Source organism: Elgaria multicarinata, chromosome 6, assembly GCF_023053635.1.
Source record: "Elgaria multicarinata webbii isolate HBS135686 ecotype San Diego chromosome 6, rElgMul1.1.pri, whole genome shotgun sequence".
Taxonomy (NCBI): Eukaryota; Metazoa; Chordata; class Lepidosauria; order Squamata; family Anguidae; genus Elgaria; species Elgaria multicarinata.
In genome coordinates, this window is record NC_086176.1 from 88,151,558 (window position 1) to 88,174,981 (window position 23,424).

The 23,424-nt window shown below is 40.7% G+C and overlaps 1 protein-coding gene across 1 annotated transcript; it reads right to left on the minus strand.

The window, feature by feature from the left end:
• Positions 1 to 4,982: 4,982 nt before the first annotated feature.
• On the minus strand, positions 4,983 to 23,424 carry PPWD1 (peptidylprolyl isomerase domain and WD repeat containing 1). The gene is made up of 11 exons (XM_063128011.1): positions 23,220 to 23,424; positions 21,518 to 21,620; positions 18,592 to 18,692; positions 17,275 to 17,395; positions 15,630 to 16,077; positions 14,411 to 14,601; positions 12,347 to 12,536; positions 11,146 to 11,327; positions 8,616 to 8,697; positions 7,177 to 7,359; positions 4,983 to 5,312 (listed from the first exon to the last, which is right to left on the minus strand). Exons 1-11 carry the CDS (start codon positions 23,395 to 23,397, stop codon positions 5,169 to 5,171), a joined length of 1,923 nt encoding a protein of 640 aa, XP_062984081.1. The 5' UTR covers positions 23,398 to 23,424; the 3' UTR covers positions 4,983 to 5,168.

Below are 23,424 nucleotides of genomic sequence, written 5' to 3' on the forward strand. Positions count from 1 at the left end.
GACAGGACACTTGAATAACAGGACCTGGATAATTGTCTGCAAATCTGCTAATTTAGAGATTTTTCTGAGATTTTTAATACTTTGGTTGTTTTGAGGAGGCTCCCTATATTTTATACTATAAAGAAGTCATGTCTGCGGTTGAGTAAGTTCTAAATCCTCAGTCCACTTTGCTGTACCCATTAGTTCTTTACTCTCAAGATAAAGTGGAAGATGACTGCACTGAGCCTGGAAAATTAAATCCTGGTACAATCCTAGGGAGTACAGTTGTGTAGTTTGAAGACCGATTCTCTTTCCCAGCAGCATAATGTTCTTCTCAGAAACTGTGGATAGAACAGTTTCTCTCATATTACTCTCAAAGAAAGTAACATTAGATAATCTTTGGAGTAGCAATATGTAAACATGCCCAAAACGCCTCACTAATAATAATTTAAAAAAAGTAAATTGGTTACTCAGGCAAACCCCGGGTAGCTGATCATCCAGGGTTCTGCTTGTGCTGTTGCCTGGGGTGTGGGAAGAGGAGGGATGACTCAGAACTGGGGACGAGGGGGTGGACTGGGGAGGGAGAGTTCTCTTCTGGGACATCCAAAAAGGAGCCCAGCCTGGAGCATGGCGTTCCTTCATAAACCCGGGTTGCAGGAACATCCAGAGTATTGATCCATGCTGGGGCAGAGAATTGGCCAGCAATCAGTCTTCCCAATGATCACATCCTTGCTGTGCCAAACTCTGTAACCTGTAACCAATACAAATTGTGGCCATTTTATAATCCACTCCTGGCTATGTGTAGTTACTGTCCCCTTCCTTTTCCTGCTCCCACTCCCAATTTGCACTGCTGGCACAGTGTGTGTTTAGATTAGAGAGGCCTGTTCAAAATGCTTTAATATCCAGATTCACTCATTGAGATGTGCAATGTAAGCCCATGTTGGAAATAAGTTGCACTGTGTTCAGTGGGGCTTAATATCAGGTAACTGTGCATAAGTTTTCTGCCTTAGCTACCTTTCTAGTCTAACTTAATGAAATATTCCATGTAAATTGTTATAGAAAACTGTTACCAATGTAAAGATCAGAATTATGCTAACTATTTGAGATATAATCTTTGTCAAGACAGTTCCTTCCATTTTTGGCTGTTCTAGATAATGGGAATAGTTCTGCATTTTACCACCACTGACTTTAACTGAAATCTTAGTTACTAAATCCTGCTGTGTTAGTGGCTGGCTATAGCTATCCAAGCAAAACATAGAGGTCACTTACCCTAAGCAACTCTTCTCTTCCTCAACTAATAACCTGTTCAAAACACACTTCCAGCTTAGACCGGATGCTTTTGATTGGAAAGCCTGTGTTTAAAATAATTTGGAAGCTTTTTTGTTACATTTGAGTGAAGGCAGACGTTGGCTTCTGTGCTTTTATTTTTAACACTATTAAAATGCATGACATCACTTGATATGCAGCAGTTGGGAAGGCTAAATGTGAATTGTTAGTTCTTCAGTGGCTTTCATTGCTGTAGCGTTGCTGTTTTGAGCTCTTTGCTTCCTGCAAAGCACTCAACATGTTGATTCTAGGACACTGGAGGAATACTTGTTTTTGGAAAACCTATTTGTTTCTTAATACTGATAGAAGTCAAGCTCTAGCTACAAATGTAGTGTGCTTGCATAAAAGTATTATTTAACTAAACTCTACTCAAGTGACTGTGAAATAGGTATTGCAGTTGTCAACTGAATCGAAGTATTACCAGATACACTTAGCAGCTTGTTTGTATTGTATATAACTGCTTCAACTATACACTTAAGCTTATTTCATATGTTGTTGGGCTTTAATTCCGTTTATTGTACTGATGTGTACCAGTTTTTAAAGGTGTTTCAATTCCAAGGAGATTTTTTTTTAAAGTATAATCTGTTTTAAGAGCAGACCGTATTTGACTAAAGACTTGTTTGTAAAATAATTGGGTCATAGTCCAGTTTTAACTGTGAAACTAAAATGCAACAGTAACTGTAAAGAAAGATATATTAACATCTTGCTTTAAAAGTACCGTCATAATGTAAAGAGCTTCATTGCTTGATATACTCTTAACTGTATGTAATGAATTATTTTCTAATTCTGGACTGGGAATAAAGGAAAGGGTAGAAAGGGGTTATTGCTCCAAAATGCCCATGTCCTGGAGCTCCACTAGCTAAAAAACAGCTCACAAAAAGGAACAGCATTTCATTTAACAATTATGCTTGTGCAGTTTCAAAATGTCCTTGGACACCTAACAATAAAAATTCTTTAACAAAAGGTTTGTCTGTCTCTTTTCTGATGAAGCTAATTTTTGCCATTTAGTTCTTCCTCTGCTTTTTTTGGAAACTGACATCTGGTGATTCTATTTCTGAAGAGGTTATAGATCCTACCATTAATGTACTAAGCTGATGTAGTAGAAGGGAAATATTTGCCTCTTAAACTTTGATGGCCCTCTTCTGAGCTTATTCTAATTTTTCAACATTGATTCTATTTGCCATTGTTCAAAACCAATCAGTATTGTCTTTATAATGAAATTAGAAAAGTAAAAAAAAAATTTTGCAAAGATTTTTAACGCTGCAAATCACAGACATACAACACAAGTCAGAATGGGTTATGTTATAACAGTTATGGATGCCTTCATGATACTGATGAAATATACAAACAATACTTTCTTTAGGGCATTTGTTACTCCTTGCAAGCTCAACACAGAATTATCTTGACCTGCACACATCTTCAGAATTAGATACCAATATGTGACCTGAATTCTCAGTTTTTGGCAATTAGCATTTGAGCTCTTGCCAACATATTCCCCATCAAGAATATTCATGAACTGAGGGGTCTTCAATATAATGTCCTATGAATTGTCTAGTTTATTATACCACTTCGTGAACAATTTTGAGATAATGTCACCTGACATACATGAAAACAACAGCAATGATTGGACCTGTTGAATGTGAGATGGAATATTGTACCTTTGTAAATATATTTTGTGGACTAATTTCTGTATTTTCCACTAGGCTGTTGATATATAGATCTTGGGGGAGAATGGGCAGCTAATGTCTCTTTCAAGGTGTAACTGCTTGACTGTTTCTCCCTGATGAGGCTCGCCTGGTGCCAACATTGTTATCTTTTCGGCACCAGGTCAAGACTTTTCTCTTTCCCCAGGCATTTAACAGCATATGCTGAGTTTTTTAACTGACCCCAGAATAATTGTTTTTAAATGGATATTGTCAGTTTTCTGTTTGTATTTTATTCTTTTAAATTTTGTATCTTTTTAATGTTCACTGTTTTTAACTTTTGTAAACCACCCAGAGAGCTTCGGCTATGGTGCGGTATATAAATGTAATAAATAATAACAACAACAACAACCAGAGATTTAGCAGAGAGGGCCTTCAAACTAGGCCTACACCAAAACGTCTCAAGAGCTTTCCTTCTCTTGTCATTCTACTATATCAAAAGCTTATCAACAAATATGAAATGTTAATCCCTTTTGTGTCAAGAAAAATAATGACTTCTGCTGTTTCTTCTTTTGAATGTGGAGCCTGTCAAGGAAAGTGAAGCAGGACTGGCTGTCCCATGAGGTGGGGTGAAGCTCCAGCCTAAGGCAGCAGAGCAGGAGGACCAGGAAATCATGTCACTCCCCACATTCCCCCACCCCCAGCGTGTGCTCCAGAGAACCCCGCAAACTGCTCTCCTGCTATGGCATTTACTGCAGCAGGAGTGCTGGACTGGGGGGGCTCTCTGGAGTAGCCACTTGCTTGGTGTTGCTAGCAGGTGCTCTGGGGAGCTCAGGTGGTGCCTGAGCCAGAGGGCCAGGATATCACCTGTACAGGCCATCTCCTGGGGCACCCCTCCCACGTATGGCTCTTGAGGAAGGAGCCCTTCAGAGCCAGGCTGCCTGCTTCCTTTGGCTGATGCAGCAGTAGCAGTAAGGGAGCTGCCCAGAGTTGTGAACCGCCCAGAGAGCTCTGGCTATTGGGCGGTATAGAAATGTAATAAATAAAGGGAGGGCTGGGGGTGCAACTCAGCAGGAGAGCTTATGGTGGAGCTTGTATTTTCTACCAGTTCTATGGTATTATCCTAGACTTTCAATCTCCGATGGTTGCTTGTGCCTCTAGTCTAAAGATAAAATCCCAAATTAACTCCTTTCCATGTTTTTGAGCCTACTGCATTATCACCTGACTAATTTTCTATGCCTAGAACTAAACTTCAAGCAATAAAAACACACCTTAATCTAATGTATGTGAATTAGAGAACTATAATCCTGTCTTATTTAATGATTTGCACACCAATTATCAATGAATATTGTTTAATTAAACCTGAAATACTTTTGCCATGCCTTATTAACTATCTGAGTCAAGTGGAAAGTACTTCCTAGCCTAGTCCTTGCTCCTCATGGAGGGGGGTCTGAACCACTGGATGGGGACAAGTATGGAGAAGGAATATGTTTGGTGATACTAAACTTCCTGTTTTGTTTTGACAAACACACACTTCTAAATCAAGCACTTACAAATATTTCCCAAGCCCTTAGGAGGGATGTTCTTGTTATATTTATTGGAGATGCTATTTTGTCAGATGAGTTGGAAAACATACATTCTAATGTTGGGATAGGTATACAACACCAGTGGCAATGCTGAAGTACTTAAACAAGGAACCAATGAAATACGTACATACCTTATACCAGGGATGCGATACCTCTTTCAGCCCAAAGGCCAAATTCCACTTCAGAGGCCAGTCTTGGGAGGGCTCATTCTACTGGCGGGCCGGGTGAAGGCAAGAAACAAATACAAGCCTAATTTAACTTAAAGCACTTACTGTCAGGAACTAAGCAGTGGGAGAGACATTGTGAAGTTTTAGAATGTGAAAACAGTTTACAGAAGCTGGGAAATCGCCAGGCAATTGGTGGCTGTGGTCTCCTGGGGAACTCCAGAGGACAATCTGGTGCTCAGGCCTGCACGCCTGCCTTATACAGAGAAACACAAAACACACTCTTCTAATAAGACATCTGGCTTTTATTTTTATAAAAAACATTAAAAATACAGTTCAGAGCATCTCAGAGACATGATAACTGGAAAGGCTGGTATCTTCTCTGTAGCTTTTTACAGCAGAAATAAGAATACCGTATACTCATTGTACTAGAATTTGCTCCACCTGGAGATTTCTTATAAATCCTGCATTCATTTCACTGTGATATTAATAATGCTGACATCTTCATAGGGTTTGTCGGTTTTTGGATTGACTTTCACATTTGAAATTCTCTGAACGACTTCCATTCCTTTCGATACTCTTCCAAACACGCTGTGCTTGTTGTCCAGCCATGGCTATACACAGTCATATTAAGTTGAGAGAGCAAAAGAAAGAGAATTTTTTTATTAATGTAAGAGCAGTAATGTAATCCCATTGGTGGGATCTGTGCAAAGACTAAACCAGCCTTTCCCAACTTCATGCTCACCAAAGGTGTTGGACTGCAACTCCCATCATTCCTAGCCAGTATGAAGATGCTGCCTGTGAATGATGGGATTTGCAGTCCAAAACATCTGGAGGTTGGGGAAGACAGAACTAACCATGACTATACCGAATGCGTCTTTCTTTACTGTCCTCTTCTGTACTCCCATCTAAGGCAAGGCATGCATGGAAGCAGGCTGCTGCACATATATCCCTAGCTGCAGAGGGAATTATAGGCACAAAACAGGTGCTACCTGTGGGCTGTGAAGCCCAAACTGCATGCAATAGGTCATCAAGATTATTGTGCTGATAATATGATGGGGAAGAACTAAATCCTGCCACCTTCACCCCAAAACAGATTGTTGGAGCTATTTATTTTTTAAAAAAATGTAACCCCTTTTTTGTTTACTGGTTCCTAAGGCATTTCAATGCAAAGTAATAAACTCATCTCGGCATAAAATGTGAAACAATGTGATTAGATCTGGGCTGTTTCACACAGCACCAATATTTCATTGGGCTTTAAGGCCTAGGAAATGTTTGTGCAGTAACCAACTGTGCTCCCTACATGCATATGGGTGTGTACGAATGGATGTATTGTTAACTGAGTCCATGTATACACACACACTCTTACACAAACACATATATAGTAACAACAATAACAGTGAACATGCAGTCTTGCCATGTTTTGCCTATAATATCTTAGTATGCAAACTTACTTTCTGATCGTCATTCACTTTCATAACAAGTAACACAATCAGAGAGGTTTTTGTGTCACTACAGATGAGGAGGGCTTTAAACCAAGATTGAAAACCCTCTGCTCTATTAAATGGCACTGCAGTTGCTGATAGAGCTGAAGCTGGATCATACAACATGCCCAAGTGCCTACAGCCATGTTGTGTCTCGGGTGCAGCCCTACACTATGGAAGGCAAAGTGCAGCCTATTGTTATGGCCCTGTGGCTGAGAGCACTTCTCTGATCTTGCGTTAAGTTTCAGAGGCGTGTTGAAGCCCTTAGGGTGGAATCCAATTAAGTCCTCCACTGATGGAACTGCTTCTGTCAGCAGAATGAGGAGGGGAGAAATTCCCTCTCCCCTCTGTGCACCCCCACCCTCAAGTCTGCTCCAGAAGATTAGGGGACCCTCCAGACCAGATTTTGGGAATTTATTTTATTTATTTATTACTTTTTATACTGCCCGATAGCCGAGGCTCTCCAGGCAGTGCACAATTAAAACAATAAATTACAGTAAGTATACAATAAATTAAAACACCAAACAGTAAAAGTGCAATATAAAATCAGACAAATTACAGTCCAGGGTAAGCCTGTGTGAAGAGGTACGTATTTAGGAGGCATTTAAAAGCTATAACACTTTCCGAGGGAGGGGTTTTCAGAGGGTTTTTCCACCACACGAGGGAGGGTTTTCCAGAGCGTGGGTAGAATGTAGGAGTGGAGGAGAAAGTCCTGCTCATACGATGTTGGATTCTGCCTTTAGACTTATTCTTCCTTTTGCATACCACCAAAGCTGCAAATTGCTCAGAGCAACTGGCTTGTGCATCCCATCACATGCTATGGTAGTCTGGGCAAGAGCCAAGGGTGGCCCTGATTCCAGCTGAACTCTCAGATCTCCCACTAGACTGTAGACTCCACTGGATTTCCTTTTGATTCCAGTTCGAAACATAAATGGCTTCAAAACGCCTTGCTACTCATCTTGCTACTTGAACAGCCAGCTACTGTGTTACTTACCGTTGGTACTACTGTTACGAAGAACTGTGAGCCATTGGTGTTTGGTCCTGCGTTAGCCATACTAAGTGTGTAGGGTCTGTCATGTCGTAAAGTTGAGTGGAACTCGTCCTCAAATTCTCCTCCCCAGATGCTTTCGCCTCCCATTCCAGTGCCAGTAGGATCACCAGTTTGAATCATGAAGCCCTGCATGGAAAATAAAAGTCATACCCCCCATATAGTCACAATTTAAGGATGTAAGAATTGCTCTGATGAGTCAGACCAAAGACACATGTAGTCCAACATCCTGCCTACATCTGTGGCTATCTAGATACTGAGGACAATAGCGCTGATCTGCTGCTGTTCCCAGCAACTGGTCTTCAGAAACATACAGTCTGAAGGCAGCACAGAAACATCATGACCAGCAGGCACTGATGGCCTTATCCTTCATGAGTTTGTCTTATCCCCCTTTAAAGCCCTCTAAGCCAAAGCGATCACTCTTGTGGCAGCAAAGTTTGCAAGTTAATTATTCACAATGAAGATGTACTTTCTTTTTTCTGTCATGAATCTACTGCCAAACAGTTTCATTAAGCGAAGCAATATACCTTCTCAACATGCATAATGTTATAAACCTCTACCACATCTCCCCTTAATCTTCATCTTTTTCTCAACTAAAGAGCACCAAATGCTTGAGCCTTTGCTCGTAGGGAAGGTGCTCCAACGTCCTGTTCCTTTTGGTTGCCCATTTCTAGCTTTATGATATCCTTTTTGAGATGGGTCACCCAGAGCCGTACACAGTATTCCAAGTTAAATGACAAATTAGTGCTGGAGGGACAGCTTAAGTTTATTTTTTTTAAAAAACTACTATCTCACCTCTTTATCTGATCAATTTATCATCCTTGGCATTTTGCTAGCATATTAACAGTTTTATTTATATGATAGCTTTGGGGTAGACACAAGATGTCAAACTCGACATACATTAGCAGGCACACCCACCCACACACCCACACCCCAGATGGATAGTGAAGGGGAAGCAATGCATCAGTAATTTTAGAAGACAGAAATGCTTTTGTTGGTGACAGCTGCAGCTGAAGCAGCAATGCCTTTTGTTCTGGAAGCTGTTACATCCCAGGGACTGATACGCTGTGGCTGCAATTAGGAAATTCTTTATGAAATACAAATCCACAGGAAGGTCTTGATCACAGAGAACCCTAAGTATGGGAGTGGGTGCAGCTCAATGACAGAGCAGATGCTTTCCATTGAGACAATCTAAGGTTTGATCCATGGCAATGGTCTGAGTCTGTATAAAGCAGCTGCCTATAAGTATTATGCATGGAGCCACTCTGGGACAGGCAAGTCAAAGATACTGCAACCCCATTGACATAAACAATATAATCTCAACAAGGCAATGTCATTCAACTCAGAAGACGAAGATATTACTAAAACAGTTAGTCACTAGTTACCTTTATGATGCGGTGAAAGGTGTGACCATTGTAATAACTATTCCTGCTGTGTACGCAGAAATTTTCCACTGTTTTGGGGCACCTGCAATCAGATGTATTCTGTGTTATTACAATGTACTAGAAGTGCAATCCTATGCATGTTTAGACAGAGCCAAGTCCTACAACTCCCAGCATTCCCCAGTCAGCAGTGCCCAAAGTTAATGTTTTGAATTAAGACATAAGAGCCTTATTTAATCCAGCATTCTGTTCTCACTGTGGCCAACCAAATATCTATGGACACCCACAAGCAGTACACGAGTGTAACAGCACTCTCCTACTTATGCTCCCCAGCAACTGGAAGTAATATGTAGCTATCATGATTAGTAGCCACTGATAACTTTCATCTGTCTTTAATCTCCCAATATTCAGCTTTGCTGGAAAACCCCAGATTTTAATATTATGGGGAGCATTATCCACTTTCGCCACACCATATATAATCTTATACAGTTTTATCATAGCCCAAATTTGCCTGTTTTTCTAAACCAAAAAGCCCCAAGTGCTTTCTTCATAGGGGAGATGTTGCAGCACCCCTGATAATTCTGATTGCCCTTTTCTACAACTTTTCCAGCTCTACCATATCCTTCTTGAGATGTAGTGGCAAAAACATTACACACTCTTCAAGAGTTGTTGTGCCATATGTTTGTATAAAGACATTACGATATTGTCAGTTTTAGTTTCAATTCCTTTCCTAATGATTCCCAACATTGAATTTGCCTTTCTTCACAGCAGAAGCAGGGTCATTTTCATTGAGCAATCCACCACAGCCCTAAGATCCTTTCCTTGGTCAGTCAATGCCAGCTCAAACCCCATCAGCATATCTATGAAGCTGCATTTTTATTTTTTTGCCACAATGTGCATCACTTTACACTTGCTTACATTGAACCACATTTGCCATTTTAATGCCCACCCCCCACCCCCATTTGGAGAGATTCCTTTGGAGGTCTTCAATATCACTTTTGTTCTAACCACCCTAAATAACTAGCAAAATTATTAGCAAACTTGGCCACCTCACTGCTCATTCCTAAATCCAGATCATTTATGAAAAAGTTCAAAAGTTCAAATTCTGATTCTTGGGGAATCCTCAAAAATGCTTTGAAAGTCCAAGTAAACAATGTCTACCATATCACCCCTATCCACATGTTTGTTGACACTCTGAAAGAACTCTTTTAAAAGGTTAGTGAGACCGGACTTACCTTTGCAGAAGCCATGTTGTTTCTTCTTCAGCAAAACTTTTCCTTCTATGTTTGTAGATTTTTTTTCTTTAATAATGTTTTCCATCGATTTGATCAGAACAAATGTTCATCTAACCTGTCAGTAATTTCCTAAATCCCAGCCTAGGTGCCATTTTCCAGATCTCTGGTACACAGGATGATCTTGGGTACAGAGACCGATCACATTTCAGTTCTTTAGGAACTCTTGGATGAATACCATCTGGATACAGTAATTTGTTTATTTTTAATTGGTCAATAATGTCTAAAATGTCAACACCTCCTCATTATTTGCCTCAGCTCCTCAGATTCCCTTCCTGAAAATGTCAGTTCAGGTATAGGTATATTTTTTCTATGTGCTACATTCTAATTGATTGTCTCTGTCTATGGAAGACCTAGGGCATGTCTAGACCATGCCTTTTCCCGGGGATTGCCCCAGGATCATCCCTGTGTGTCCACATGACGCACAGGGGATCCCGGGGGCAGGGAGGGAAGATCCCTTCATTTCCCCAGGATAACCGGGACGGCTTTTAACCTGTTTTTTCCCGTGGTCTCGGGATCATCCCAAGAACACGGGAGGTGTGGGTGGCCGTCCCGGTTACGTCTCAGCTCCTCGCAAGTAAATGCGAGGAGCTGGGAACCAGGCACAGGGCACTGAGCTCTTCAAGCACCCCTTGCCCATCGGGGGTGGGGAGGGGAGCAGAGTCGGCTTTTGTTTTTTGTTTTTAACTTACTTTTTAGCTGGAGCACAGGTGTGCTCCATGTCCTTTTCTTTAAAAAAAATGGCAGGCGTGATGTCCTCCTTCCTCCCTGGAGGTCGCATGCTGCGTGTGAATGTAGGGGGAGGATCTCGCAATCAGCATATCATGAGATCCTTCCCACTCCCCCGGGAGGTGTAGACATGCCCCTAGAATCACCCAGAAGATCACTCAGTAGGAAGACAGCTCTAGGTTCACTGCCACATTCTTTGTACCTGTTTAAGCTGAGAAATCCGGCTTGATCATCTCACACTGGGAAAGTGTGTGTACAAAGGAATGTGTGCCCCAGCTGGGGAGAAATGTAATAATACCTTCCTTAGATTTCATCTTTCTACAAAGGAATACGCTATTCCATCCAGAAAAAGGCAGTAGGGTAGAGATGAGGGAATGGAACAGAAGCAAACAACACGAATAGGTGCAAATCTATCAGCTATGTCAATGCATGGTCCAACCTTAGTTCTAGGTAATGAGCCGTCACAGAAAGTGATCCCCCCTCCAATGGAAAAAAAATACTCGTATACATACTCAACAGGAAAGAGCTTGACATGAATATCTCCCATGCTTGTGTGGATAATGGCACTATCAGAAACTCGCTTGGGCCCTTCAGCTTGAGTGGCTGCCATGACTTCTTCTTTAGATGGCTTCTCATTAAATACATCTCTGTCAGAATCTGCACTCTTGGTGTCTTCTGGTTCACGTTTGGTAAACTGAAGGACAAGACAGTAGCATCCTTGTTTCTCTTGTATTGTTAAGACTCGTAGGAAGATATCCAGAGAACATGTACTGTAGTCTCTGCAACATGCTGCCTCTATATCCTATCCACAGGCTCGCTAGGCAGCTTATGTGGCTGCTGAATCTATACATTTGCTGCCGTCCTGTAGTTTGGCAATTGCTTTGTGTCCTATTCTAAATGGAAAGTATTGTACCTTGACATCTTTTAATATATTTGAAGGCAGTAAGCAACTCTCTCCCCACCTGGAAAGTTACATTTTTTTCAGTGAGCTAACCTTATCTCCTATATTTAGACTTAAAGACTTTGTCTTATAAAACCTGTATCATCTTTGTAGCTTTCTTCTGCATTTACTGCTGTGCTATCCACAACTGTGGCAGCAATATATATATATATGAAAAATTAATGAAATTATTAGGAAGAAGACTAAAAATTAAACAGCAAGTATCACAATACTATATATACATTTATGGTGCATCCACATGCAAAATGCTGGTTGCCTCATCTCAAAAGGGATATGATGGAGAGCATAGATACAAAATCAAACAAATAAGTGACCAGGGATACATATGGAGCTTCTTTCTTATGAAGAATGGCTTAAGAGATGATGGCATCTGAACTTGGAAAAAAGGGGAAAGCAATTATCTAATAGGAACTGATAAAGCAGCATAATCTTTAGTTATTCCTGGTCTAAGATGGGATCTAGTAATGGGGCAGCCCATGATCCAAAAAAGCCACTCAGTTGCTAAGATGATAACGTTCTATGAAGCTATTGCAATGTTGTAACCATCAAGTGGAGATCCCATAATGAAGTATCTACCTGGATATTTCCCTGGTTTAATAGAAGGAAGAACAATTGCATGCATGTACAAAAATACATGTTAGAACCAGGATCACGTTGTGAGTTACAAGAACAGGCTGTTATCAAAGGCGAAATAAAAATAGACAATATGTCTAGGGAGAAAAAGCTAATTGAACTGGAAATAATAAACGTACCATATAAAATCTGTTCTTTTTAAAGGAGGTACAGATTATAGTTGGATCTGCTTGGATGTTCTGAAGAACAGGATTATCAGATGCTTTCATCTCTACAGTAACAGCAGCACGATGTTTCTTTGCTACACCCTGGAACAGAGCCAGCTGCATAACTCTGATGTTCTCCTGTTTGCCTAGGATTCTAACACATCTACACACAGGAAATAAAAATCCAGAATCAGTATAATGAAGTTACAACGTTATCATGACATCTGCTACTCTTGAATCAACAATGTGACTTTGCTGCGATACTTCAGAGCATCCTCCATTCATTTTGATTAATTAGAGCAGTGGTTCTCAACTTTTTTTGCTCCATTCCCCCCTTTCACCATTGTTCAGAATATAATTCCCCCCTTCCCAAGATAGTCTAACTCAAAATGTGCATTCCAAATAGTATGCATATAATATTGAAAATCTTTTATTTTTTTCTATATTAGTCCCATTTAAAGGGGCAACGCAAAGTATGGCCCCTTTTACATTCTCATCCCATGCTTTGCGTTGCCCCTTTAAATGGGAAGCTTGAAACTTCTAGGATTGCAAGGGAAGGAGGGAAAAGAGAGCAAAGGCCTGGCTTTTGCAGACAACATGACACTTTTCTGGGACGTTTTTAATAACATGTGTAGGAAGACATAATATACAGGACATCATACCTTGCTGAATAGTGGTCCCTAAAATCCCCCCCCGGGGGGGGGAATTCCCCCCTTGTTGAGAACCCATGAATAAGAGTATTATATCCTTGCAAATCTGCTGTTTGTTTTTTTCAGGATGACAATAACAACACTAAAACCTCCCTAGCCATGCAATCTGGAAGTTTTGCCACCTACATGAAGAACAGTAGGTGAACTTCAGATTAGATTAATTCAGAGCTAGCTACAGAAGTCAATAAACAGCCTTTTTCTCAAGACACCATAAATATAACACCATAAATATAACATATACACATTTAGAAGCAATACACCTGATATCATTGGAATATGATAACGTGCCAGCAACTGTGTATCAGAAACCAGTTCTAAATTATCAATTTTCATCTTATAAGGCAAGCTACTGGAAATACTTGTGTGTGGTTTGAATTCCTTTTACCATGTGGTGAACTGCACATTATGTGTGTAGTCTCTTTCAACAGAGATTGTGTGAAGCTAGGCATGGAATTTGCACATAGTTGGAATGATGCCCATGGTAATTACCATACAAATGTCACAGAATGTGTGGAAAAGTGCTAACAACACCTTAGGATTTTCAGCAGCTTCCCACATAGAGGCCCATAATGTTCGTCTATGGCAGTGATGGGCAACCTTTTTATTCTGGGGCTTACTTTTATTATCCAGTGGAAAAATAAAAGTAAGCCCCAGAAGCTAAGGGTAGTTTGCTGCACAACCAAAGCCCTCAGAAATGGAAGATGATTAGAAAAACAACAGTAGGGGCTTCCCTATTACGAAACACATGTGCTCAGGGATGGCCAAGGCTTCTTATATACCATTAGTGAACTCATTCTCTGAATGTCCATGCTTACATATCCAGAATGACACCATCTATACTCAAGAGGAGGATATCAGAAGGCTTGGTGAAACCCCAACATTTGCAGAATAAATAAATAAATTTAGAAAGCCAGAAAACCGCCAGTTTACCGTTTCCAGTCTAAGGGTTAACTACTGGTAGTGCTAGGTTTATCGATACAGATGTCAAAATTGTGAATTGGGAATGAGCTGCGTATCGATGTAATCGTTTACATAACAGAGTTATGTGTGTTTGTCTCACTAACAATTCTCAACACATCAGAAATAAGCTACCCCACCCCAAATAAAATAGACTGTTATAACAATAAATAAAATGGTAAACAGTCTACCAGCAGATCAACTGCCATGAGTCATGTAAACTAGATGGATCAAGTCTATATCATGTACAAATTTGGAGCAATTAAAATACACTTGAATGTTGAAGTTCTCTCTTTAAAATCTCTGGGCAAAATCCCTAGGCAATATAGCTATAATTATTTTATTGTAAAATAGTAAGAGCGATACTTACCGGTTTGTTTCGACATTTATGACCTTAATTCCCAACATTGTCCCATAGAGTACGAAGTGTCCAGTTTCATCAAAAATGATGTTAATTAACCTTACAGCATCAACTTTCTCAAGCTCTCGCTCCACAGCCATACGTCGTCCAAATTCCATGTCTGGTAGTTGCTGTCTCATCTGTTGTAGCTCAGTAAACATCTACAGACACAAGACACTTACCTATGAGTGTAACTTGACTTGGATTAAGTATACCAACACCTAAATAGTAAATCATAATTGTAGTAGTAACTGTATTGGCTTCAGTTCAGTACAGTTTTATGTACTAGAGTTTAGAACTGACAACAGGACAAATTACAAAGGGAATCCAAACTAATGTGCTCAAAATGCTCTTGAACCAAGAGGGATAATGTATGCACATATAATATCCATACAAAATATTTCCATAAACATATTAGGATGGATTCAGATTTAAGCTGGGGCAACTGTGCTGGTAGAACAGGACTTTCCCACCCATTTCTTCCCATGGCAGCTCCTCCAGCTGCCTGAAAATGTTGCATTCAACTACACAGTACTCCCCACACAACATGATAATAATCAACTGTGGTGTGGATTACGATCAACGTTGACAATTAGCCCACGCTGAGTTGACTCACTCATCCCCCACCCTCTCTCCCCCCTCAGTCCTCCTGCTAGGATCCCATCAGCCATTGCTGCCAAAAAATCTAGCCTGCCAACTGGACTAGAGTGGCAGGTGCCACTTTTGCCTTGTAACTCTGTGGCTGATGAAATAACCAACAGTGGCTGAGGAAATAACTAACGGTGCTCTCAACACATCATGATAACCAATGGTGGTTCAAATAGCTAACTCTGCACAGCGTTGGTTATTTTGGCTAAATAACCAACCGTTGGTTTAAAAACTCCCTCCACACAACACAATAACTCATGGTGGGTTAAATAACCATTTAAACCACCATTGGTTATCATGTTGTCTGCACCCAGTTAGAGTCAGGAGAGCTTGCTGAATGAGGTGAGCTGTGGTGTGGTGGGAAAGAGGGACCCCTGAAAATCAGGCACAGGTCCCTTCTGAGATGGACCCTTTCCTCTCATGGGAGGCAGATCCTGGATCCAACCCAAATCCTGGATCCAAATCTCATCTTTGAAAGAATTAAAGAGCATTATCTGTACTGGCAAGTAAATGAATATGGAAAAAAATAAAATAAACTTACACTCAAGGATTCATCAAAGACCCTCATAAGTTTCCCTGTTAAGAATCTGAAAATTCGGACTTTTCTGTCAGAACCGATAGTAGCCATTTTTTTGCCATCGGAGGAGAAACATATACTTGTTAGGTATGCTTTACATTTAGCAAATTCATATAAATCGGTGTCTGTTTTATATTCCCAGTTCACATTTTTGGGAAATTTGTATTCATGAGGAGGCCCAGTCCAGTATTCAATCATTCCAGACTTGTCAGAAGATACTACAACTTTATAGACAGAGTTCAGTCGTATCTGAGTAAGAGGGGATGTATGGAGTTTATCAAAAATATGAAGTGGTTGGTTATTTCCTCGACCATCATATATGAATATTTTTCCAGTACTCTTCTCAGAGGCTGCAACTGAAGATATAGCATCTCCTGGGCAGTATACCCATTCACACTGCCCGGGGTAGTAGCTAGAGAAAACAGAATGATCATATTAGCATGGTTTTAGGATTAGAAGTGAAATATGCCATGTTGATATTCCAAACAAACAAATAAAACAGGCACGTAGTAATCCGAAGATACAGAAAAAAGAATATTATATAATCACAGCTGCAGTAAGTTGGCTGCTATAGTTCAGCGGTGCAGAACCTCTTTCAGTCTGAGGGCCAAATTTCATTTTAGAGAATGTCTCAAGGGCTGCATTCCAGTGGTAGACCTCCAAGGCAAAAAGGGCAGGGCTGCTGCAAAAGTACCAGCATATTTTACTTTAACGCTCTTACAGTCAGTAACTAAGCCTTAGGTGAGGCATTTCAACCTTTTACAATGGGGGAAAAGATTGCACAAAAGTCAGGAATCCACAAAGCAACTAGTGGGGTGCGGCTTCTGGGGAACCCTAGAGAACTGAACATGGACCAAAGAGGGCAGGATTTGGCCTCTAGGCCTGAGGTTCTGCACCCTTGCTTTCGTTCATTGGTTTTCAAATGATGTATCAGAAACCACAAGTGAATTGCACCGTGATTCAGTGACATCCCCAGTGTTTTGCTTTGTTTTGCTTACTGTTTCTTACTTAAAACATGAAACAGAAATGACACGACAGACTCTTTCTTCAAGACACATACTGCGATAAGGAGTTTCTCTCTCACACACACGTATTGCAACACAAGTTCACAATCATATATGGAATTTACAGATGGGTTAGAATTTCCCCAGCCACTTTAATTGAGGGGAGCAGCTCTGGGTAGGTACCCTCCTTTCCATGCAAGATTGCAGATGTTGTTGGACTCCAATTCCCACCCACCCTAATCATTGGCCATACAAAGCTCTAAACAGGTTGGGACCAGGACACCTGAGAGAGCACCTTCTGCCTTAACAACCTGCTTGGTCACTGAGGTCATCAGAGGGCATGTTCCTGGTGTCCACCATAAGCTCTTTCCCTTCCTTTGCTAAAAGTAATTAAACATGCTGCAGTTCTTTGTGTACCAAAAATGGCCAGATAATTAAGACTTGTCTGCTAACAATGTATCACTTTAATTTAATCTAAACTGATTTAAGATTCATTAGGAAAGGTTAACATCAATCATAACTTTCTCTAATTTCCTCTTAGGTGAAAGAATCCTAAAACACTGGGTAATCCCATCAGCACTGTTACAAAAAGTAAAGTGACTTACCCAAGTTTCAGCATGTTGATCATATCAAAGTTCACTACATCAAACACCTTCATTGCTTTGTCATCCCCAACAGAGCAGAATAATGCCCCTTCTGAACTAGCCGCAATACTCTCGACAACACCTATTGTGATCAAACCAAAAGAAAGGAAATATTCTACTCTCTATTTATTGACAAAGTTATTTAACAACATCATAACTATTACATTAGCATAGAAATGCTTAAGATGACACTATGTCACAAACTAAAGCAACATGTAAAGATATGCAAGGTTGTAATCCTACACACACTTAGGTCCCATTAAACTTAATGAGACTTACTTCTGAGTAGACATATGAAGGACTTCACTGCAAGGCAGAGATTCAAAGATCAGAATACAAAGCTACTCTACTTTTCTGGTCTCACTGCAGCCAACGTTCAGGACTGATTTTTACGTGATTCAGAGCGTTGAAGAAAGACCTCAGAAGCCTAATGCGTTTGGCGGAAACTCCTCACACAGTCCTTTGAACCCTTCCCTAAGATTGGCATATCAATCACTTTGTCTGCCTATCCTGAGTAATGTTAATGAACAGCCCCCGAAATGACGATTATTACCTGTGAAAGGATCAAATTCATTTAAGCATAACAAGGATCCAAACAGTGGTATAGATCAGGGATTGATAACACAGCACCCATGACAACAGCAGCACCTGACAAGACCCCTCTTGTCAGCTACAAGATCCCTTCCCACCCCTGCTTTCACCTCCATCACGTCTCCCTACTTCTGTGCTCGTGTGGACTTCCTGCTTCCTCAGCGGTGGCAGCCACTGGGGAAGGAAATCTGGAGGAGGAGGCTGCAGAAGTGGCAGTGATGGTAAGCAAGAGATGAGGGGGAGAGAAAAGGGAGAGGTGGCACTGGAAGGAAGCCAAAAGGAAATTAGGAGGACGAAGGGGGCAGGAAAAGCGGGGTTCCAGGGAAGACCATGGCAAGAAAAAGCAAGTACCTGGGAAAGGGGAGGGCAAGAAAAAGGGAATCCAGGGAAGGGGGGGGGGAGAGAAACTGTGCCCACTCACCCGGCAAAAGTGGTCACATGTGCTTAGGCATAGATTTTTTAAAAAAACTATGTTACGTGTCACATTTGAAGAGGAAGTTACAGATTTTCCTGCCATGGATATTAAGCACTGTCAAATTTTACAAATAAACAAGCCAAATAGCTAAACATGAAAGATAATATTTAATAGTGTAAGTGCTCTGAAAAGACACAGAAGGAACGCTGAAAGAAATCAATTCTAAAGAAACAAAAAACATTGCATGCTCGCACACACACACAATGTCTTACCTAAATGGCTACGAAAATGTTTAACAAATTCAATCCCTTCTTCTACTTTCTTCCAGAATTTGACATGTCCATCATGGCTGGCTGTTATTACAAAATCTGTCCTGCAACAACAAGCATATAAAAGAAACATGGATCTGGATCTGAAGATGTTGGCGTACCAAATGGTGCTGTGCTTTAGTAGTTCCACACAAGGACGCTCAGCAGACAGTTCAGCGACGAATGTGATAAAGAAGCTTAATGGGACTCCTGAGATACCAGGACAACAAGAGGAGCAAGAAAAGAGTAGGAGTAGTGGATTACACTAAGGTGATGGAAAGCTCAATTGCTTCTTGGAATAAATGCTTCCTCCCATGGTCTCATGGAAACACAACAGGAAGGTGACTGGTGTAACCTACTGCTCCATTCTTGACTCCACTCAAAAGAATGGAAGCTAAATGCAGATAAAAAAGTCTTATTTATGGATTACCTAGGTTTAACTCTTTTACTGTGTTTTCTGTATGACTTAATTATGTTTTAATAGACGATTAAAACTTTCATGGTTTTATTGTAAGTCAAGCTTTTGCGGGGAGAGAGAAAATACAGAATAAAAAGAGAATTAATGGTGATGTTAAATGAGATTAATACACCTCTGTTTTCTGCCATCATTGTAATGTTGCTGCTTCAATAAACTTTGAATTTAATTGGTTTTGATGTATTTTAGCTACAGATATTGTAGAGATTTGAATTAGTTAATGAAGGTTTTGTTATCTCAATGTGATTTTTTTTGTGATTCTTATTGATGAAAAGATGTTTTTCATAGGTTTAGGCAAATTGTAATGTTAGCTTTAAAGATGTTATGAAATTTGTTTGATATATTTATGACTTTATGTACTTACTAGCTGTACCCTGCCACGCGTTGCTGTGGCTCAGTCTGGTTAAATTGAAAAGAAAGAAAAGACAAAGCGGATGTTTCTAATATGTTTAATTTCACAATGCTTGTGGATATACAATATTTTTAGTTGTTCCATTGTCTGTGTAGATATAGAGATTGTTTGGTTTGCCGACTCTAGAACACACAACATATCATTGTCCATGTGAGAAGCAATCTGTGTCTAGATCTAAACCGCACAGTTCTAAAGATTGGCCCTGAGCTTTGTTGATGGTGATTGCAAACGCCAATCGAATTGGGAATTGCAATCTCTTAAATTGAAATGGCATATCTGTTGGAATCATAGGAATGCGAGGAATGAGGACATCTTCACCTTTGAAAGGTCCTGTCAAGATTGTTGCTTCTATGACGTTGCTCAGTAATTTTTTTACTGCAAGCCGCGTGCCGTTGCAAAGCTTTGGCTGGTTGATATTTCGCAACATGATAACTTCCGCTCTGCGACTACAACGACCTAAGTGTGATCTTCTGCGAGGTATTATTTGGATGAAGTAAAGCAGATTGTTTGGTTTTTTAAAAAGGATGTTTTTATGGTGAGGAGGTTAGTGGAAACTCCTGCAGTTACCTTTCTTCAGAACGTGTAACTGTCACAGGTGTGACATCTATATTCACTCAGCCAATTGTGAGAGAACATGCAAATAGGAGAGGAGGCAGAAGCAGTGGATTGGCCTACTGGTTGGCAATGTCACAATGATCAGCAGGACTGGTTTTGAGGAGGCCTATTTCTTCGATTTTAAGAAAAACTTTTGTCCCCATATAGAACATAGTTACATATCAACGCTCGCGTATTCGAATGCAACGTTGTGTCAAAATTTCAAAGCAATCGGTGAAGAATTTTCGGAGATATAACGTCTGTTTCGAACGAACATTTACATTTTTATTTATATAGATATAGTAATTAGATATAGTAATGCTACATATACATAAATCTGATGAAAAAAATATCCCATGGTTACTGAAGAATCCCTATTTAAAAAAACAACAACTGGGAAATATTCATATAAATGTACAAGAACTGGTACAAGTTTAAAAGCTTTCACTGCATTAACTACTTGTTAAAATTTCTTTTTTTAAAAAAAACATTCAGATGTCATTAGCAGCAAAACTGTACTCATATGGCAATATATCATTTTAGAAATATTGGACTTTCAGGTTTTCAGTGTACTTTAAGGCTTTTCCCATTCAGCTTTGGGGGTATCTAACAGCGTACACACACTCCACTCCACAGGAGCAAGCTTATTATCAGAATAGGACAGTTATTCCTTTCAATTCCTCATGATGAAAGGCCATCTTGGGACAATGTGTGCAGGGATACAACCAGGCATAGATACAATCAAGATTAAATACTTCCTATCAATTCCCCATCCCTCCAATAGCAGCCTTCTAATATCTGTGTCTCATCCAAGAGTTTTCCACAGAGGCCTACAGATTTGGCTGGTCTTGCTGGTTATGCAAAATTTGTGTTCTGCAAGATCCTGCTCATCTCCCCAAAGGGAGGGGTGTAAGACATCATGCTGAACCCCAGAGGAGCTCATCCACTTTGCACTGTACTTCCAAGACCAGTTGGAGTGCCTCCAAAGTGTATCACAGCATGGACTATCTCCAGCTCTCCTGCTAAGCTGGGAGCTCTGGAGGGCAGTGTGGGATGATGGTCCCCACAGCTGTGCTGCACTGATGCTCCAACCAGCCTCAGAACCACAGCACAACTCAGGCAAGCCACAGCCTGTCTCCTGAGCCTAGAGATGAGAAGTGGAATGGGAGAACCCACCGCACAACTGCATTGCACCTCTGAGGCACTGCTGGATGTATGTAATATAGTAATGTATGTATGTGTTCGGGATTGTCTGTTTGTTATTAATGTTTTTATTGGTTCTGGTCAATGACCGTAATAAATTTATTCATTCATTCACCTCTGAGGCACTCTCTAGGCAGGAAACACTTCCTGAAACACACACCTGATCCAGTACTACAATGCTAAAACTGAATAAATAAAAGACTTACTTAGTACATACTACATGTGTGATGACATCTCTGTGCATATAACTGCGCTCATACATTGAGGCACTGGGAAGATTATCCAGGTAGACATGTTCAAAGTCAAGAACTACAAATAAATTAAAAAAAGATTGCTTCGTAAAAATTATACTCCATATAAATTATACTTGGATTGCCTTCTTGATTTAAAAGAGCCCATTCTGAACAAGTTTATCTTTAGGCAGAATCTGTTTGGACAACATTTATACTTCTCAATGTTGTGGAAAACAAAATCTAAATATAAATGTTTACAATGATGACCTAATGTTACATGTGGCTTGATCCCACCATGAACAATAAGGAAACATTTGTTAGAATATCTAATTGAAGTGATCCTTCTAGCCCAATCCTACTTGATGTGGAAATAAAAGCGCAATCCTATATATATCTGCACAGGAAATCTGTATGTTTAGTTTCAATGGAGCTTACTCCCAGATGAGTGTGTATAGGATTGCATCTTAAAACCCACCAATTTCAGTGTATCTTACTCCAAAGTAAGCATAATATTGTGGAGTTAAGTTATTAAACGAGAAACGTTAGTATTCCTTATAACCAATTTTTAAGAGTTACTTGGTTAAGATCCAAACCAAATTATGATTTGATCTCTATTTCAACTGAACTGATTTCTGTGTAATGTTATAGATCATGAAAACTATGGCCATGTTGAAACCTCAATGAAGTTGGATCTGACCAATAAAGGATTATCGGCACAAACCTATCAATTGTGCCTTCAATGATTGGAAGCCCTCAGACTTGGAGGTGTCCAATCATTAAATGCAGGGCAGAAGCACTAGAGGTGGTCTTTGCTTCCCCGTCCTCCAGTCCTGCCGATTTCACTGGATGGGCTTTTTGGTCTACCTAACAAGAGCGATTCAAAGGAGGAGGGAAGGAGGCTGGAGGAGGCTCAGGATATCTTATATCCTTGTCTCTCTGGTCTCCTCTCCTCCTAGAACATCCCCTTTCCTCCTGCTGCTTTTCTGACCTTGTACGCTGGACCCCCGTTCTTTCTGCACCAGCTGCAAGGGGACAGATCTCTGACTCTACCTTCCAAGGTCAGAGCACAGTCTCCAACCTCGGAAGAGAGAATCCAAACAATCCTGTGATCCCTGAGACACACGGCCAGGGACCATAGGATTGCTCTCTCCTAATTAAAAGTCAGTATTACTGCTCTTCTCAGTATGAGGTACTTTGGCATTTTAATTTACTCTGAGTGAAAACCACATTTAGTAAGTCATAATGATTGAAATGGGACTTACTCCCAGGTAAGTGTGATCAACAAAATTGCTACATTTTAACACCATTATGGGACAGGTAGGTCAAGAAATATACAGCAGAGCACAAGGAGCATGTACATGTAGTTGCACCACTCAACTCATTGTACTACCCTTTAGAGGTAATCCACTACAGGTATTCACAACAGCCACCCTGCCACACCACTGATCATCAAAGATTTGGATCTTTAATGGGATTTAACTCACTGCCAAGGAAAGGGGTCAAGATCGGGCTAAATTGTCGCAACCCGAAAAACATTTACCTGGAAATTCGGTGGGACCCCCAGGCAGACACGGCCAGAACCACAATATTAAGACTCGTCCCATCCATGGCTAACAGTGCCCGAGCTTTCTCACTGGACCGCCCTAATCCTGGCTCTCTCCAACTCCTCCCTTACCTTTTCGCTTTTTCACTTGCACGGCCTCCCCAGGTAGAGGGCCCACCCAGCGGTCTTGCTCCCCTTCCTCATCCTTTCCCCCTTCTTTCTCCTCCTCCTCTGGCTCAGAGCCTTCATCTTCTTTCGCCTCTTCCTCTTCGCGGCGCCTTCTCCTGCGCTGCGATTCCACGGACGCCATGTTGTCCTCGCGTCATATCCCGGCGAC

What these genes read in the sequence shown, in the direction of transcription:
- PPWD1 (XM_063128011.1), bottom strand. Translation starts at nt 23,397, where the DNA reads ATGGCGTCCGTGGAATCGCAGCGCAGGAGAAGGCGCCGCGAAGAGGAA. An exon ending in ATCAACATGCTGAAACTTGG is followed by an intron (nt 16,078 to 17,274) that starts GTAAGTCACTTT and finishes TGTTTTCTCTAG; the next exon opens with CTACTACCCCGGGCAGTGTG. An exon ending in ATAAATGTCGAAACAAACCG is followed by an intron (nt 12,537 to 14,410) that starts GTAAGTATCGCT and finishes TCCTGTGTGTAG; the next exon opens with ATGTGTTAGAATCCTAGGCA.